Source organism: Rhopalosiphum padi, chromosome 2, assembly GCF_020882245.1.
Source record: "Rhopalosiphum padi isolate XX-2018 chromosome 2, ASM2088224v1, whole genome shotgun sequence".
NCBI lineage: Eukaryota > Metazoa > Arthropoda > Insecta > Hemiptera > Aphididae > Rhopalosiphum > Rhopalosiphum padi.
The window spans coordinates 51,953,990-51,973,291 of record NC_083598.1 but is presented as its reverse complement, the minus strand read 5'-3'; the positions used below and the strand labels follow the sequence as shown (position 1 = coordinate 51,973,291).

Below are 19,302 nucleotides of genomic sequence, written 5' to 3'. Positions count from 1 at the left end.
AAAACAATTTAATTTTAATTGTTGTCTTGTGCGTTATTGTGTAATTATTTTTATTTTTAATTTATGTTTATTACAAATATTACAAAATAACATTCATTTTTAAACAATAAATAAAATGTATGACATATAATATTATAATGAAGAATTTTCGCGATTTGAGTTTATTGGTACACAAGTTGTGTAAGTTTGCTTACTTTTTTTTTCATCAGGACACAATTTGTATAACACAAAAAATTCTATCAGATACAGTTCGTGCAATCTGAACATAAATGATAGACACATTTATTCCATGCTTGAGACACAACTTATTAGTAGTGATCCGTTATGTACATTAAATAAAAATTTATTTTTATAGGAAATGGGCACGAATATAATTTTTGTAATTAAAACCAATTTGTTATACAAAATTTAAATGTTAGTTATTACTTATTACTGTTTTCGTGTGTGTATAAATGTTGATTAAAAATTATTTACTGAATGAAAATTTAATACGAAGTTTGTAGGTTGTTAATTTCTTAGTTGAAAAATATTGAAAATTAATAGTCACAATATTTGTTTAAATGTTTATATTTGTTAATAATTTAATATTATTAATTTTTACAACATTGGATATTCGCCCTTAAAATAATTATTTCTTTATAAACAGTTTTTGATATTTTGTTATTAAAAAAAAAAGAGTTGTTAACATACATGAAATTTTTACTAAATATTTATATGATCGTTTTTATTATTTATTAAAATTTTCAATATTTTTAAGCATGACTATTTTTAATTTTTAATCAATTAAATTTTCTATAGGATGATAATAAAATAGTCTAATATAATATTTTAAGTAGTTTATTACATTATAATAATATTGTTTAAATAATTGTATGACTCATCATATCTATAATGATACCAAATTAATTACATTTATACTATTAAGTGAACATTTTTATATACATTTATATATTATGTTTATATAAATATATATATATTATATTATTTACTTGATTTTATAAATCATTATTTAAATGAATTAAGTATTTTTATACTAGTAAATTTTTTTTTTATTAATTTTAAATCCTTAAGATATTACTTCATTTAATATTTTTCATTTGACTTCATATTTTTTTTGATTTTTAGTATGTGAAGAAGTTTGCGATCAGCCAAATATCTTTGCTGATAGTATGAGTTTAATATCAAAAGTGCCTTCCTACAGGGAGGCCAAACATCTTGCCACAAATAGGGATGAAATACTGATTTTAGAGAAACGTGTAACAAATTGGATACGAAAAATACGAGAAGTAAATTTATACGAGTATTTAAAAAATGATATTAATTGTAATTTGGCATTAGATATTGTTAGAAGATGAGAAGTTGAAGTACGAAAGTGATACTAGTGGCCCGCAAGATGAATTGGAGTTTTGGAAAAAACGCGGAGCACAATTTTCACAAATTGCTGCTAATCTCAGTTGGGAAGAGGTATGCAATTATTAATTGCATTTATTTATTTATTCCATATTATTATCAAAATTACTACCCTAACCACTAAGTTTTATTAGTAAATATTTTTATTTAGGTAATCATGACCATTTGTTGCTTACAACTCTCGCGTTCTCGAATGGTTGACCGATGGAGACGTACAGATAATCATTTGACACTGTGCTATAATGAAGCGAAAGATAACTCAAAATACATCCAAGCATTGGAAAAATGCTGTCATTCGCTGTACCTTGATAATCCAGTTAAAATGAGAAACTCATTAGTTCGTATGCTTCAAACAGTACGTCTTATTCACGATGTGTCAATGTTCTATAATACTACAGAAAAGATATCATCTCTTATGGTTAAAGTAAATGTCTTCTAATCCATAAAATAAAAGTTTAGTATAAATACATGTTTTATTTACCAAACCTAGATTACAAACCAAATGATAGAAAGCTGTAAACTTCACATTACCAATAGAAATAAAGACACTATATGGTCTCAAGATAGAGCGACTCTGACGACTAAGTTGAATGAATGCATTACATTAAACAAATTATACCATAACACTTACGAAAGAGTGAAACATCACCACGGAGCAGGGAGACAATTTAGTTTTTCTGAAAATTACGTATTTGGCAAATTCGATGCGTTTTGTGATAGATTAATCAAAATTTTAACAGTTTTCGATACAATTGACGATTATAATGGACTGTTTGAACGAAGAATGGAGGGTTTGATGTTCGGGGATGGTATGACGAATGATGATAATATTACTTTAACCATTATAAATAACAAGCTAATTATAAATAATTTAATTATAGCGTTAGACAATGCAGTGCGGACTTTTGAAGAAGCCAAATTAGTAGTGATGAACAAAAGTTATGATTATTTAGATCAAAAAAATAAAGAATTTGATCACGATTATACAACATTATTCGTTATGGTCCAAACTTTGAAAGATGAATTAGCATTCACGATAGAAACTAATTTTAATTCTGTCTGGGAAACAGGTCAAGGAATAAAATTCCTTGATAAATTTGAAAAAGTAGATACTTAATATTATTTATTGGTTTGAAAAGTAATAATTAATCATCTGGTTAAAATAGATCGCTACAAAAATACCAGTGACACGAATGGATATAAAATATAGTAGAGTACTGAAATATTGTGAAAGTCAAATAGATAGGACATTAAAATTATTTAAAAAACGAAGGAACAATCCTCCTGTTCCTAAGAATTTTCCACCACTATCAGGTAACATTTTATATGTTACTAAACAATGTAATATTCAAAAATAAATATAAAGTTATACATATATCATTATACGGATTTGTATTAGGTCGTATTGTCTGGGTCAGGTCTTTACGACAACGTTTAAGTTATTTAATGGATGAAGCAACCGATCATCCAGTGTTAAAAGTAATGCCAGAAATGACAGAAGTACAAAAAAAATTTGCCACTATGTGTGTAGCTTTGTTTAACTACGAAGAAGAAATTAAAAATATTTGGATGAACCATAATGTAAATATTACATTATATCATTTACTAACACTTCTCATATTCTTATTATCTTAAATCTATTTGTAGGTTAAAGTTATAGAATACTGTTTAGTTCAACCACTATTAAAGTTTAAGAATACTAATAATATGGTTTATGTTAACTTCGATCCAAGATTGAATCTACTTATACTAGAGTCAAGTTGTATGTTAAAAATGGAACTAAAAGTTCCTATAGTCACCAAGGCTTTATTTTTTAGAAAAGATCACTTTACACTAGTTTGTGACACATTACAAGTACATATAACAAAGAAAAGTAGAGTAACAATTGTTTTATATTATACTAATTGATATTGTTTTATTATACTAAACAGTGTATGTTGAATAAAATGAGAAAAGTTGCAAGCAGCATTAACCTTGATGTAAGACCTCTTTTTGTCACTCAGCTTGTATGGCTTTTGGACCTTTTAACGCCTGGCTTGCAAAAAATTGATTGGACAGATCCTGAATGGAGACATTTTGTTGAAAAAACCAACTCCGCCATAGATAAATTTCAAGTTTTAGTAACCAGGTAGTTTAAAGAAAATGTGGATTGTATTAAATTATGTTTAAATTATTTCTTTTAAATCTTCATTTTAGAATCCATGATGTTTATAATAATAGAATACTCCAGGTACTCTCTTCAATGCAGTCAATTACACTTCATACTTTTCCCGAAGATGGATCTACTTGGACCGCTGATGAATTCTTAGATAAAATAGACGAAACGTGTCGTCAAGCATCTTTGGTTTGTGATAAGTGTGTTTTTATAGAAAAATGAATTTATTCAACTATAACGGTATAACCTAATAGGAACTGAATCGAAAAAGTATTCTAGTAGAAGAAGCAGTTGAAGAAATATTATATCTTGTTCAAAAGGCTAATGAAAGCGTTACTATTCCTAAATTAGAACAAGAACCAAGTCTTAAAGTTAAGACAGGTAAAAAATAATAATATAGGTATTTAAATGGTATTGATTGTGTATGATTATTATAGATAAAGTAGATGTAGAAATTGTTAAGCAAGAAGGAAAGTCAAATGAAACTCAAACAGACTGGAGTACTGTATGTGAATTTTTTAATAATCCATTTGTCTTGGCAGCGTATGAGTTGCCTCCAACTATTTATACCCTTGCAAATAGTGCTGTTAGAGAAATGAGACGATATTATAGTCGCAAAGTTATAGATGTGCTTATTAAAATAACAAGGCAGTCGATTGATGCATTAAGAAAAAAGTTTTCTCAAGAATCTAGTAAGCCTATGAAATAACGATGTTCTATTTTATTTATACAGATAACGATTTATTAATCTAAAGAATAATATTTTATCCAGATGAAAATCCTATTTTTGAAGTGCACGCAATACTAATGATTCCTTCGATTGTGATTAGACCAAGTATAAATGAATTACAAGAGTTGATGATCCAAGCGGGAAAAATTATGGTAGGAGTATCCAAAGGAGTCGGACAGTGGTCTGGTAATAAAAAAACAAAGGTAATAAGGATTGTATAGAAAATAATAAAACACGAGCATCACAACGAAGACATGTAATTTACTTGGGGTAAAATATTTGGTATTGTTTTGTGTTGTCCACGTGTTTGTCTTCGTGTGCGCGTCTCGTTTGTTTTTATTCCGGCAGGTGTTAGCAGGAAAACACTGGAATCAGTTAAAGAAAGACTGCAGCGAGCGTAGAGAAAAATTTTTTTCTAAAGTTGTTATTTCTGATATGGAACAGAGTGTACCAGCAACCGTGCCCACTATAGAAGATGCAAGAGCCAAACGTCGAAGGTTATATAAATTAGCATCCGAGAGAAAACCGCCATTCCCAGTAATGCATAGAAATTTCTATTCACACGTTACTGAAAACAAAGAAATCGTCAAGGCACTTTCGTTACTTTCTACATGCGTGCAACCGTTAAAACCAGTAACATTGATTTATATTTCATATTGGCCGTATTATTTCATTACAAATTTTAATTCATATTTTTAGATGCTATTCGAATTTTTGAAACTTTGGGTGCCATATAAGATTTTGTGGAATAATGACTTATCAGAGAGACGAGACTTATCAACGGTTTCACTTTTGGATTCGGAAGCATACCTTCAAAAACATCATGAACTCTTAGAACGTTTAAATATAAAGCCAGATACTTATGAATTTGGATCTTGTGTCTTAGTATCTGTTGGTGAGTATAAATTTAACAGTATTGTATTAATTGTTCAAGTTATAATAATAATGTTTCAGAAAAATTAAAATATGGCCTAACCATTGAAGTTAAATCATGCAATCGTCGAATCGGTCAGTTGCTACGCAAAAAATACCACCGTGAAATGGATTACGTATATGCCGTGATGAATGAAATGGAAAGAAAGTTAGAACGACCAATTAGAGATTTAGATGATATTAGAATGGTCATAGAAACATTAAAAAAAATAAGAGAAAATGAAGTTGACATGGACCTTAAAATAGAACCGATCGAGGAAGCATTTAATGTATTAACACGTTATGATTTACCGGTAGATAGAGAAGATTTAGAGTTGGTTGATAACGTTAGGTATTGTTGGCAAAGAGTGTTAACACGTGCTATGGATATGAATATATATTTATTAGATTCCCAACCTCAACTTCAAACAGAATTAGCTGAGAATCTAAAACATTTTAAATTAGACTGTGTACAGTATTGTCACGAATACAGAACACTAGGACCAATGATGCCGGGTCTTTCACCAAGAGAAGCTTCAGATAGACTAATCATGTTTCAAGTAAATATATTTGTTTATTTGCAAATTATTATTATTATTATGAGTTAATAGTTTATTTTAAAATATTAACATAATGACAATTAATCTTATAGAATCGTTTTGACGGTATGTGGCGTCGCCTACAATCTTATCAAAGCGGGGAAGAATTGTTTGGTTTAGAAACTACAGAATATCCCGAGCTAGTTCAAATACGCAAAGAACTGAATCTTCTACAAAAACTGTACAAACTCTATAACGATGTGATAGACCGAGTTAGCAGTTACTATGATATTCCTTGGGGAGATGTCAATATAGAGCAGATAAATAATGAATTAATGGAATTCCAAAACAGATGTCGTAAATTACCCAAAGGGTTAAAAGAATGGCCTGCTTTTCATGCATTAAAAAGAACAATTGACGATTTTAATGATATGTGTCCCTTGTTAGAACTTATGGCAAATAAAGCTATGAAGCAAAGACATTGGCAGAGAATAATGCAAATCACTGGTTACAATTTTGAATTAGAAAGTGAAGGATTTTGTTTAAAAAATATTCTAGAAGCACCTTTATTAAAACATAAAGAGGATATAGAAGACATATGTATATCAGCCATGAAAGAGAAAGATATCGAAGCGAAACTCAGACAAGTCACTAACGAATGGTCTGTACAAGAGTTAACTTTTTTGACATTTAATAATCGAGGAGAATTATTACTTCGGGGCGACACGACAGCAGAAACTATTGGTCAATTGGAAGATAGCTTAATGATTTTAGGGTCATTAATGTCAAATAGGTAAAAACAACATTTTTCTTTACGAATCGTGTTTTATTATAATTCAACAATTTAGGTATAACGCACCATTCCGAAAACAAATACAACAATGGGTATATGATTTATCCAATACAAATGAAATTTTGGAGCGTTGGCTATTAGTTCAAAATATGTGGGTGTACTTGGAAGCAGTATTTGTTGGTGGTGATATAGCCAAACAACTTCCAAAAGAAGCAAAGAGGTTATATAATATTTAAAAAAAATGTCATTATTCAAAATATAATAACTTATGACATTTATGATGTATTTTTGGATTAGATTTAGTAAAATTGACAAGTCATGGCAAAAAATTATGCAACGTGCACATGAAACACCAAGTGTAGTTATTTGTTGTGTCGGAGATGACATGTTAAAACAACTTCTCCCTCATTTACAAGAACAACTAGAGTTGTGTCAAAAATCTTTGAGCGGGTAAACTTTTAAAATTGTATAGTAATTAAATAGCGAAAATATTAAAATTATATTTTATTGATTATTACAGTTATTTAGAAAGAAAACGAACAATGTTTCCTAGATTCTTTTTTGTTTCGGATCCTGCTTTATTAGAGATCTTAGGACAAGCTTCTGATTCACATACAATTCAAAATCATTTATTATCGATATTCGATAACACTAAAGCTGTAAAATTCCATGAAATTGAATATAATAAAATGACAGCCATAATTTCAACAGAAGGAGAAACTATACCACTTGAGAGAGCTGTTAGAGCCGAAGGCAGTGTAGAGACTTGGTTAACTAGCTTATTGCAGACATCTCAGCAAACAATTCATTCAATTATTCGATCATCAAATCATCAGATAAACGATAATAATTTTATTTTATTAGCATTCTTGGAAAAAATGCCGGCTCAGGTAATATAAACTATATAAATTTAATTATATGAATTTTAATTGAATTAAAACGACAACCGTTAATGTCTTTGTTTTTATACATTTTTAATACACTGTGTAACAGATTGGAATATTGGGAATTCAAATGATTTGGACCCGAGATTCCGAGGTAGCATTAATACACGCAAGGACGGATAGAAAGCAGATGCACGACACCAATAATCGATTTTTAGAATTACTTAATACGTTGATCGATCAAACGACTAGAGATTTGACGCGTATTGAAAGAATCAAGTTTGAAACATTAATTACTATACACGTTCATCAGAGAGATATTTTCGATATTTTGGTATATAATAATACTATGATAATGCTTATCCATATTATATTTGATATATATAATATATATATTGTTCCCAAGCCCCTTTAAATATACAGCCTCTATTTCTAAGGATATTAGTAATTTTAGAAGAAACCATCACATACCTTATATTACTGTTGACATTTAACCATATGATTTCTATATTTTTTTTTTAATGTAATAAGAACTTCTGATGATTCATGATAACATTTTTAAGTTCTAGTAAAAAAAAAATTTATCGGAGTAAATCAAAGTTGAAAACTAAAAAAGTCTATAAATTGCTTAAAAAGAGCCAAAATATTTTGAAAATTATATTCTGTTTAAATTAATGTGCTAATTATTATATAATATTTGGTGAAATTTTCAGATAATTTAAACGACTATTCATTTTTGAATTACCTATTAAAAAAACAATTTTCCTAAAAATTGGTACCTATTATTTATATAATCCCGTTTACCCTTACCCGCTAACATGATTCATTTTTCTAAAAAACAATGATTTACCATACTCAATGTTGAACATTTTTTCGAAAAAAATTGTTCAACTCGAAATCTAAAAATCTAAGTAGAAAAGGTAGGTATTTTTGATATACTTAAATTGCAACAAATCATAACTATATTTAGAACCATCGTTATTTCAAAAAAGATCTTAAACAATTTCTTGTGTGCTATAATTATTGAAGATTTATAACTCTTAATAATAATTTGTGTTGTCACCTAGTGTCGTCTCAATGTACGTTCTGTTAACGACTTTGAGTGGTTGAAACAATGCCGATTCTATTTTAAAGAGGATTTGGATAAGACTTGGATTTCTATAACTGATGTCAATTTTAATTATCAAAATGAGTATTTAGGATGTACAGAACGTTTAGTAATCACCCCGCTTACAGATAGGTAAGTATTATATGTTATTAATACATGTACAGATGTAAATTATCTAATTAATTATTTTTATAATTCTATACGTAGGTGTTATATTACACTTGCTCAAGCATTAGCGATGAGTATGGGCAGTTCACCATGTGGACCAGCTGGTACTGGAAAAACAGAAACAGTTAAAGACATGGCAAAAACTTTGGCAAAATATGTGGTGGTTTTTAATTGCTCTGATCAAATGGACTATCGAGGCTTGGGTAGAATTTATAAAGGCTTAGCACAATCGGGAACATGGGGGTGTTTTGATGAGTTTAACCGTATTGAACTTCCTGTTTTGTCAGTAGCAGCACAACAAATAGCAGTTGTGTTGTCAGCAAAAAAAGAAAAGAAAAAACAGTTTACATTTACTGATGGAGATCTGATAGACCTTTGTCCTGAATTTGGCATATTTATTACGATGGTATGTTTTTAACATAACTAGTGTAGTTTATACTTTATTTATATTTATATTTATTTTATTTTTTAGAATCCCGGTTATGCTGGCCGCAAAGAACTGCCAGAAAATTTAAAAATTCAGTTCCGCACAGTGGCTATGATGGTTCCAGATAGACAAATCATTATCAGGGTTAAATTAGCCAGCTGTGGATTTTTAGAAAACATTACGCTTGCTCGTAAATTTTATACATTATACAAACTGTGCGAAGAACAATTAACAAAACAAGTCCATTACGATTTTGGGCTGCGAAATATTTTGTCAGTATTAAGAACTCTGGGTGCTGCGAAGCGAGTAAATAGTAAAGATTCAGAAAGTACGATTGTTATGAGAGTATTGCGTGATATGAATTTATCAAAACTAATAGGTAATTTATTATTATTTTAATGTATATTCGATTGTTGTTCGCGGTTTTTAAAACCTTCCAATTTGTGAATTCAATAGATGAAGATGAACCACTTTTCTTGTCATTAGTCACTGATTTATTTCCGAATCAGATATTAGAAAAAACGGCATATCCCGAATTAGAAGAAGCAATTGAAAGCCAAGTGGAAGCGGATGGTTTAATATATCATTCACCTTGGGTTTTAAAATTGATACAAGTAATAATCATATAATTATTATAATTTTCATTATAACATACATTAAAAAAAAAGTCATATAAACAATTCAATATAAAAATGTAATGTAATTATTTTTCCTAGTTATTAAGTTAATAAGTAATAACCCAAGTTTTTGACGCTGAAAAAATAATAATAAAAAAAAATATATATAAATCTAATATCCATCTGTTTTTATCTTTAGTTGTACGAAACACAAAGAGTTAGACATGGAATAATGACCCTTGGCCCTACTGGATCTGGGAAAACCTGTTGTATTCAGATTTTAATGAAATCTTTAACAATTTGTGGGGAAAATCATAGGTAAAAAATGTAAAACATAATATCTATGGTCTATATATTTATTAAACTGTTTCAAAATCTAGAGAAATGAGAATGAACCCCAAAGCAATTACTGCAGCACAAATGTTTGGACGTCTAGATGTAGCCACTAATGATTGGACTGATGGTATATTTTCTGCACTATGGAGAAAAACGCTGAAATTAAAAAAAGGAGAACATGTATGGTTAGTGCTTGACGGACCAGTGGACAGTATATGGATCGAAAATTTGAATTCAGTATTGGACGATAATAAAACATTGACATTAGCTAATGGAGATAGGCTTCCCATGGCCCCTTGCTGTAAAATCATATTTGAGCCCCATAACATTGACAACGCTTCACCAGCTACCGTATCACGTAATGGTATGGTTTACATGAGTTCATCCGGATTAGATTGGAATCCAGTTCTGGCAGCTTGGCTTAAAAAAAGAAATAAAAGGGAATCAAAACTATTTCGGCGATTGTTTGAAAATACTTTTTCAAATATATATACATGGGCATCGCAAAATTTGAACATGACTATGAAAGTCTTACAGTGCAATACCATTCAACAAGTATTTTTTAACAACATTCTAGATTTTTTTTTATTATAGCTTATAAGAGTGTCAAATATAAATTTAGATGCTACTGCTATTACAAGGTTTAATACCTAAAAAACCAGATGAAGAAGAAGGAAAAGGAGAAGATGAAGAAGAAGACGAAGAAATCGAAGATGATGGTACTAATTCTTCGGAAGAAGGTGATGGCGTGGATGGAATGGAAAATCACTATCTCAAACCTGACAATTTACTGTATAATACCTTTCATTAATAGATAATTGTATTAAGTAATATTTTTATTTTTATTTTTTTTAAGGCCAAGTAAAATACATTTACAACGTCTGTATACTTTTTCATTGGTATGGGGACTAGGAGCTTTATTGGAAACATCAGATAGGCATAAATTCAATAGTTATTTAAATGAAAATTTTAATCATAGCCTTGATCTTCCTAAAATAGATGATCAACCTGATGCTACAATATTTGATTTTTTTGTAACCGAAGAAGGTATAGTAATATTGTATGTTTTCAACTTAAATTTAAACCTATTTTATACATGTTAAATTAGGAGGGTGGGAACACTGGAATGTTGCTATGTCTTCAGCAACTCCAGCAGAATCATCAAGTTCTGATTACAGTCAAGTATTGGTTCCTATTTTAGAAAGTGTTCGTATCACATATTTGATAAATATCATAGCTACACAAGAACATCCAGTTTTATTAATCGGAGAACAGGGATCAGGCAAAACTGTTATGATGAAATCGTACATGAGATCTGCTAAACCAGAGCTTTATTTAAATAGATCTTTTAATTTTTCATCTGCAACTAGCCCCTTTCAGTTTCAAGTAAATTAAATTTAAATTTATAAATGGTTATTATACAACTTAATGTGATTAATAATTTATTTTATTATTTTAGAAAACTATTGAAAGTTATGTAGAAAAAAGATTAGGAAACACATTTGGGCCACCTGGGGGTCTTAAAATGACAGTGTTCATAGATGACATAAATTTGCCAGAAGTTAACGAATGGGGTGATCAAATTACAAACGAGATTGTCCGACAGACCATGGACATGAAAGGATTTTATAGTTTAGAAAAACCGGGTGAATTCTACACTTTGAATGATATTCTATTTGTCGGTGCAATGGTACATCCTGGTGAGATAACAAAGTAATTGGTAAATTATTTCTCAACAAATTTTTAAATTATGTATTATACTTTATGGCATCAGGCGGAGGACGAAATGATATACCATCTAGATTGAAACGCCAATTTTGTATATTCAACTGTACTATGCCATCAGATGCTTCGATTGATAAGATTTTTCGAGTAGTTGGTGAAACGCACTATAATGCAAAACGAGGATTTTCAGTAGAAATACGAAATTTGGTTAAAAAACTAACACCTATAACAAGAGAACTTTGGCATAGCACAAGGGTAATTTTTTTAATTACCCATAGTTCCAAATTTTGGAAATTTCATAATAGTTTGTTAATTTTATTTTCGATCAAGTATTGCAAATCAATTTAAAACATGTGCTAATGTCTAATAATTGGATTGTACATTATACCATCTATTCATCAAATTACACACGAAACACACTGAACTTCTCGGCCGAATAATATTGGAATAAATCGAAGTTTTTTAGGAGCTAGTGGTATATAAATATACATTTTCAGATAAATTTCAAATTTTTAATTCATTAAAATGCATAAAACCATTTATAATTATTTATTATTGGTTACTTTTTGAATGTTTTTACGTATTTTTTCTTTCATGTGTTATAAACAAGATTAACATAATATGGGTATATAATTATATTCTATTAAGAAAATCGTAAAAATGTATTATTTATTAAAATTTAAATAGCTTTTATTCAGTCAATTTTGGTTTTAGAGCCATGGCCCATGGTTAATAAATCAAAATAACTTTTGAATTAGAAATTCATTCTATCCGAATTTGGTATCAAAAACACCGGTTTCCATTTTAAAAAATGCAGTCGTATTGTGTATGCGAGTACTGGGGTTAAAAATTTGAAATTTATCTGAAAATGTGTATTTATATACCATTAGCTCGTAAAAAATCTTTTTATTCCATTATACTACAGCCAAGAAATCAGTGTTCCCTAAATTGGTAAACACAACAGTATATGTATTTTACTTTTGAGATTTAAAACAGAATTAGAATTTTAGAACATAAATACATTTTGAATTAAAATTATACTATTTTTTCTTGATAATAACAACAAAATAAAATAATTTTTCATTATAGATGACTCTGTTGCCAACACCAGCTAAATTTCACTATGTCTTTAGCTTAAGAGATTTGTCAAGGATTTGGCAAGGAATGGTTGGAACGTTAAGCACTGTTATAGATTCTGCAAAAATATTAATAATGTTATGGAGGCATGAAACTACTAGAGTATTCTCTGATAGGTTTGTTTGAAGTTATAGTAATTTTTCAACCGTTGAAGGAATAAACGATAATGACAACTATAAAATTTACTGCGTGATTTTATAATATTAAATTGTTATAGATTTACATCGTTGTCTGACAAAAGTTGGTTTGATCAAGAGTTGAACAAAGTTGTAGAATCTAGCTTGGGCACTCAATATATAACCATGCTGAATACAGATCCCCCGTTTGTAGATTTCATGAGGTAAATTCTTTTTTTTTACACAGCATGAGGAGTCATATAATTGTATAATAATGTTTAAGAGATGCTCCAGAGCCGACTGGAGAAGAAGGTGAAGAAGCTGACATGGAACTTCCTAAGGTATACGAGCCTGTTATGGAAGAAGCTCAACTGAGAGAACGATTAGAAATGTTTTTATCTCAATTTAATGAAATGGTTCGAGGTATTGGAATGGACTTAGTATTTTTTCCTGATGCTATCCTTCATTTAGTTAAAGTCAGTTGTATTTAATTGTTTTAAAATAAAAATTACTAAATCTAATTTTTTTTCGTAGATATCAAGAGTTATACGACACCCACGTGGAAATGTAATGTTAGTAGGCGTTGGTGGTTCTGGTAAACAATCTTTAACAAGGCTGGCTTCTTTTATAGCTGGTTATAAGACATTTCAAATAGCTTTAACTAGGTATGATTCTATTATTAAATGTGTTATTTGAATTTTAGTTAGAATATATTAAAATTAAAAGTATTAATGAATTGTTGTTTATAGATCTTATAATATAACAAATTTTTTGGAAGATCTCAAACTGCTGTACAGAACATGTGGTGTTCAAGCAAAGGGTACAACGTTTATTTTTACTGATTTGGATATTAAAGAAGAAGGTTTCTTGGAGTATTTAAATAACATTCTATCTTCTGGTAATACTATCAATAAATAAAATTTAATTTCTCATTTAAATATACACATGATGTTTATTTTTAGGTGGAATTACCAATTTATTTACAAAAGATGAACAATCTGAAATTATATCAGAATTAACTCCTATTATGAAACGGGAAAACTCCAAAAGAACTTTGAACCATGAAATTATAATGGATTATTTTTTAACAAGAACTTGTCAAAATCTTCATGTTGTGTTTTGTTTTTCACCTGTAATTTTTTGTATAATCTATATCATATTATAAATTTTAATTATACATATATTATGCATTAGGTAGGAGAAAAGTTCCGAAATCGAGCCCTTAGGTTCCCAGCATTAGTATCTGGATGTACCATAGACTGGTTCCAACCATGGCCCAAAGATGCTCTCGTCCAAGTAGCGGAACATTTTTTGGTAGATTTTGATATTGAGTGTACAGCTGAAGTTAAAAAAGAATTAGTTGGTGCAATGGGCACAATTCAAGATATAGTTGATCATACTTCAAGTGATTATTATCAACGATTTCGCAGAGCTACTCATGTCACACCAAAATCATACTTAAACTTTATTGGAGGATACAAAAGTATTTATCATCAAAAACAAAAAGAATTAGGAGAAGGAGCTCACCGCATGGACACAGGTTTGGCAAAACTAGAAGAGGCTTCTATTTCCGTAGAATTGCTGAAAAAAGACTTGGATGATATGGAACAAGAATTAGCAAATGCTTCTCAGAAAGCAGAAACTGTGAGAAAATAAATATATACTACAAAATAATATTTGGTATTAATTCAAAACAATATTTTTATAAAAATTATTCATAGGTGTTAGTTGAAGTTACGGATCGTGCAAGACAAGCAGAAATTGTGAAAAATCAAGTGATGAAAGTAAAAGTTAAAGCAGAAGCTTTAGTAGAGTCAATTGCAAAAGAAAAAGCTATTGCTGAAGAAAAACTAGAAGCGGCTAGACCAGCACTTGAAGAAGCAGAATCAGCGTTAAACACTATAAAGCCTGCACATATAGCCACCGTTCGTAAACTTGGAAGACCTCCACATCTCATCATGCGTATAATGGATTGTGTTTTAATATTATTCAAACGCAAACTGCATCCAGTCATAAGTGATACAACAGTTAGATGTCCTAAACCATCTTGGCCAGAATCCTTAAAAGTAAATGTTTTGAAAAATAAATAAAAATAAAATACAATTGTATAATTTCTTATTGATCAAACGTTTCTGAAGATGAATCTAAAATTCTAGATTAATTTTATAAAATATAAAATCTTATTGATAATATTTAATAATTTGATTATATTTACATAACACACTAAACTATTTAAAAAAAAAGAGATTGGCTTATTTAAAATTTACAGAAAAATTACGTCATTCCTTACATAAATGTGTACACATATCATGACATAAACCAATTTCAGCATTTAATGAATTTCTATAAGTGTTTTAACTATACGACTTGTCTTATAACACATTACTTTAAAGACACTATAACGCGGCTCTCTCGACAAGTTGTATATGTTGGTTTAATAAAAAATACTGATAACTTTTGTAATGATCTCTTGGCGGTATGCAGAAAAATAAAAAATAAGACGTATACGCATTGAATTAAAAAAAATTAATTAATTAATTTTTTAGAATATGATAGATTATCAGGAACAACTAAATGTAATGAGTAATAACTACATGGTACAAGCCCGTATATAAGGGGTTCAAAACCCTTTTATAACTATAATATTTCTGACCTTCTTAATAAAAAAAAGAATAAAATACATTTTTTTCTGGTTTATTTACATGTGGAATGTAATCTGTTAATATTAAATAATATTTAGCCTCGTGGAGATTTATTTTAATAGAATCTAGTATTTAAAATATAATTAAACAATACGCTTATCAATTAGTCTTATATTGCATAACTACAATAATGTTTTTATTAGATTATTAAATATACGACGAAAAATAATGTTCTATTATAAAATAATAACTGAAATATAGTTGGAAAGATAGATTTGATTGAAATAATTTATTAGGCGTACCTCTAAATGTTATATTGAGTAGAGTGAGGTACAAAATACTTATAAGTTATAATATATAATAGGACATTTAATATTAATCACTATTATCAACCTCACAGGATAACTCAATAATTAATATCATCTCGTATAGCACTTTTATTTAGAATATCTAAACCGTTGTTAGTTAATACTTTAATAGTTCATTATTTTATGTTGGAATCTCTTTATTTCCTATATATATGTTAAGTTGTTCGGTTTTTTTAAAGATTCTTTCCACTCATTTTTAATGGGTTCTATTAATATTATATTTCATAGATGATGGCGAGTACAACATTTTTACTCCAACTACAAAACTATCCAAAAGATACAATCACGAATGAAATGGTAGAACTATTGCAACTGTATTTTAATATGGAGGATTACAATATGGATACAGCAAAAAGGGTCTGTGGTGATGTTGCTGGATTGTTATCATGGACTAAAGCAATGGCATTCTTTCACAGTATAAATAAAGAAGTTTTGCCTCTTAAGGTTTGTATTAAACTTATTATACATATAAGCATATTATAAGTACATTTAAATTGTATAATGTTTATTTAGGCCAATTTAACTTTACAAGAAGCTAGATTGACTATTGCAATGGATGATTTGTCTAGAGCTGAACTTCAACTTTATGAAAGAGAAGTAGCGTTAAATGAAGTTAAAAGTCAATATGATGCTGCTGTTCAAGAAAAACAAAGACTTACTGATGCAGCAAATGTTTGTCTGAGAAAAATGACTTCAGCAACTGCTTTAATTAATGGGTTAGGTGGTGAAAAAATAAGATGGACTCAGCAGAGTAAAGAATTCAAGAAACAACTTGGACGGTACTACTTTCAAATATATTAATTTTATCTAATGAATCTTCTTAATACTCTGAATTCTTATATTATTATTTTTTTTTTAATATAGACTTGTTGGTGACGTTTTATTGGCAACAGGATTTTTATCATACTGTGGGCCATATAATCAAGAATTTAGATCTAATTTAGTACAAAGTTGGATGAAAATTTTAACAACACAAAAAGTACCATTCACAGTAAAACTCAATATAATAAATATGCTTATTGACAATTCTATGGTACGAATACATATTATTTATGTGTATAGAAGTTATATTACTAAATTAAAAATAATAAATGTTTAAGGTATCTGAGTGGACATTGCAAGGTCTTCCTAATGATGAGTTATCGGTGCAAAATGCACTTATTGTAACCAAATCTAGTTCATACCCACTTCTCATTGATCCTCAAAACCAAGGAAAAATGTGGATTAAAAATAAAGAATCGTCTAATGAACTTCAAATCACTTCATTGAATCATAAATACTTTAGAACACATTTAGAGGATTGCTTATCTCTCGGAAGACCATTATTAATAGAAGATGTCAGTGAAGAGCTTGATCCAGTAATTGATAATGTATTAGAAAAGAATTTCATTAAATCGGGTTCAATTGAAAAGGCGAGTAAAATAAATATATACTCATACCGCGCATACCCGTGTTTTATGTATAAATGTACAATATGTATTAGGTGGTTGTCGGTGATAAAGAAACAGATGTAATGCCTGGATTTGTTTTATATATAACGACCAAATTACCCAATCCCGCATATTCACCTGAAATTAGTGCTAAAACTTCAATTATAGATTTCACAGTCACAATGCAAGGTCTTGAAGATCAACTTTTAGGTAAAAATAAAAGGTAAATAATAAGACATATTTTTATATCATGTATGTACATTTATTTAGGTCGAGTTATACTAATGGAAAAATCAGATTTAGAAGCTGAACGTGTGGCACTATTTGAGTCAGTTATACAAAATCAACGTTCAATGAAAGAATTTGAAAGCAATTTACTGCATAAATTATCTTCAATTCAAGTAATATACTATGGAATTTAAAAATAAATCTGTAACAATATTAAAGTTATCGTTTTTACTAAGGGTTCATTGGTAGATGATGAAGATTTAATTAGTGTACTCCAAGAGACCAAAGCCACTGCCGAAGCTGTAAATGCAAAACTTCAAGTTTCCGAACAAACTGAAATAAAAATCATGAAGGCCAGAGAAGAGTTTAGAGCAGTGGCTGCTCGTGGGTCAATATTGTACTTTTTGATAGTTGAAATGAGCAACGTAAACGTTATGTATCAAAATTCATTAAAACAATTTTTAATGATATTTGATAACTCTATAAACAAATCAATAAAAAGTTCCATAACCGAAGAACGCATTATAAACATTTTACAATATTTAACTTATGAAGTATGGATGTTCACGATGAGAAGTCTGTATGAACGCCATAAGCCATTATTCACGTTGATGTTGGCTATGAAAATTGATTGCCATAAAAATCAAATTACACACGAAGAGTTTATGACATTTATAAAAGGTAATAATTTAAAACCAATATTGTGAACTTAAAACATTACTATCTGCTTAAATAAAAATCCATATTTTATAATCAAACTATCTGTCCCCGTGCACTTCACTGTCTATAAAAAATAACACCTCATTTATAAAACTTTTTAAACTTATTTCATCATTAACTGATATTTTGGACGTTGTCGGCTCCTAACCCACCGCATCCAATCACGCGCCCGCGCTTTTTTCGCTTAACGTTTATTTTGGTTTTTAGTTTTTTTCGCGGCCTAAAAAAGTCGTAGCAGAAAGGTTAGTAAAGACCCTAGTTGGTCCGGTCAACATTATTTTACCCAAATTTTAACAAATACCCGTATATGGTCGTGAGTTCATATAAAAATTCCATGAAAAAAGACACTCAGATTTTCCCAAATTGTATTATTGAATTGTTTTTAAAATCAATAATCTAATAGTTTTATATAAATAGAAAACTACTTTTACAAAATAAATGCATTAGCGTATATTTACGTACGAAAATAAATAATATGCCAAAATCTTTCGCGGTAGTGCACTCAAAACTCCCCAGAGTTTCATGGTGATCAGAATGATCAGATGAATAATTTAAATTACGAATGCATTCATGTTTTTAATGGACAAATATACGAACATTAACTTATATATGTTTATATTTATATATATATATATATATATATTATATAGATGACAAATAATAATAATTTATGTATTAAGGTGGTGCATCATTAGATTTAAACGCAGTTGCTCCAAAACCTTTCCGATGGGTATTGGATATAACTTGGTTAAATTTGGTTGAACTTAACAAGTTATCAGTATTTTCAAATCTTTTAAGTAAAGTAAGTATGAATTTTATTAGTTATTATTTATTAATTATATAATCTTGAGTTATTA

General features: G+C 29.0%; 1 protein-coding gene across 3 annotated transcripts in view; it reads left to right on the top strand.

Annotated features, from left to right (window-relative positions):
* LOC132919988 (dynein axonemal heavy chain 5) overlaps positions 1-19,302 on the top strand; it is a 37,312-nt gene that overhangs the window by 12,227 nt on the left and 5,783 nt on the right. For 2 of the 3 annotated variants that reach the window (XM_060981966.1, XM_060981964.1), the window contains exons 5-52: positions 1,126-1,286; positions 1,339-1,464; positions 1,562-1,834; positions 1,901-2,219; positions 2,292-2,515; positions 2,577-2,724; positions 2,810-2,991; positions 3,058-3,264; positions 3,342-3,538; positions 3,607-3,754; positions 3,820-3,946; positions 4,003-4,257; positions 4,338-4,498; positions 4,644-4,928; positions 4,995-5,190; positions 5,250-5,767; positions 5,860-6,539; positions 6,595-6,759; positions 6,837-6,989; positions 7,060-7,429; positions 7,533-7,757; positions 8,491-8,663; positions 8,739-9,105; positions 9,172-9,505; positions 9,583-9,740; positions 9,943-10,061; positions 10,124-10,634; positions 10,702-10,871; positions 10,936-11,126; positions 11,188-11,465; positions 11,539-11,779; positions 11,854-12,059; positions 12,894-13,057; positions 13,159-13,281; positions 13,341-13,533; positions 13,592-13,722; positions 13,807-13,955; positions 14,020-14,189; positions 14,252-14,701; positions 14,779-15,123; positions 16,296-16,511; positions 16,581-16,846; positions 16,932-17,100; positions 17,168-17,479; positions 17,551-17,707; positions 17,768-17,898; positions 17,962-18,406; positions 19,126-19,247. In XM_060981966.1, the coding sequence (XP_060837949.1) occupies positions 1,126-1,286; positions 1,339-1,464; positions 1,562-1,834; positions 1,901-2,219; positions 2,292-2,515; positions 2,577-2,724; positions 2,810-2,991; positions 3,058-3,264; positions 3,342-3,538; positions 3,607-3,754; positions 3,820-3,946; positions 4,003-4,257; positions 4,338-4,498; positions 4,644-4,928; positions 4,995-5,190; positions 5,250-5,767; positions 5,860-6,539; positions 6,595-6,759; positions 6,837-6,989; positions 7,060-7,429; positions 7,533-7,757; positions 8,491-8,663; positions 8,739-9,105; positions 9,172-9,505; positions 9,583-9,740; positions 9,943-10,061; positions 10,124-10,634; positions 10,702-10,871; positions 10,936-11,126; positions 11,188-11,465; positions 11,539-11,779; positions 11,854-12,059; positions 12,894-13,057; positions 13,159-13,281; positions 13,341-13,533; positions 13,592-13,722; positions 13,807-13,955; positions 14,020-14,189; positions 14,252-14,701; positions 14,779-15,123; positions 16,296-16,511; positions 16,581-16,846; positions 16,932-17,100; positions 17,168-17,479; positions 17,551-17,707; positions 17,768-17,898; positions 17,962-18,406; positions 19,126-19,247 (11,411 nt within the window). The remainder of the gene's footprint in view (positions 1-1,125; positions 1,287-1,338; positions 1,465-1,561; positions 1,835-1,900; positions 2,220-2,291; positions 2,516-2,576; positions 2,725-2,809; positions 2,992-3,057; positions 3,265-3,341; positions 3,539-3,606; positions 3,755-3,819; positions 3,947-4,002; positions 4,258-4,337; positions 4,499-4,643; positions 4,929-4,994; positions 5,191-5,249; positions 5,768-5,859; positions 6,540-6,594; positions 6,760-6,836; positions 6,990-7,059; positions 7,430-7,532; positions 7,758-8,490; positions 8,664-8,738; positions 9,106-9,171; positions 9,506-9,582; positions 9,741-9,942; positions 10,062-10,123; positions 10,635-10,701; positions 10,872-10,935; positions 11,127-11,187; positions 11,466-11,538; positions 11,780-11,853; positions 12,060-12,893; positions 13,058-13,158; positions 13,282-13,340; positions 13,534-13,591; positions 13,723-13,806; positions 13,956-14,019; positions 14,190-14,251; positions 14,702-14,778; positions 15,124-16,295; positions 16,512-16,580; positions 16,847-16,931; positions 17,101-17,167; positions 17,480-17,550; positions 17,708-17,767; positions 17,899-17,961; positions 18,407-19,125; positions 19,248-19,302) is intronic. The other variant, XM_060981965.1, reaches the window with a different exon arrangement.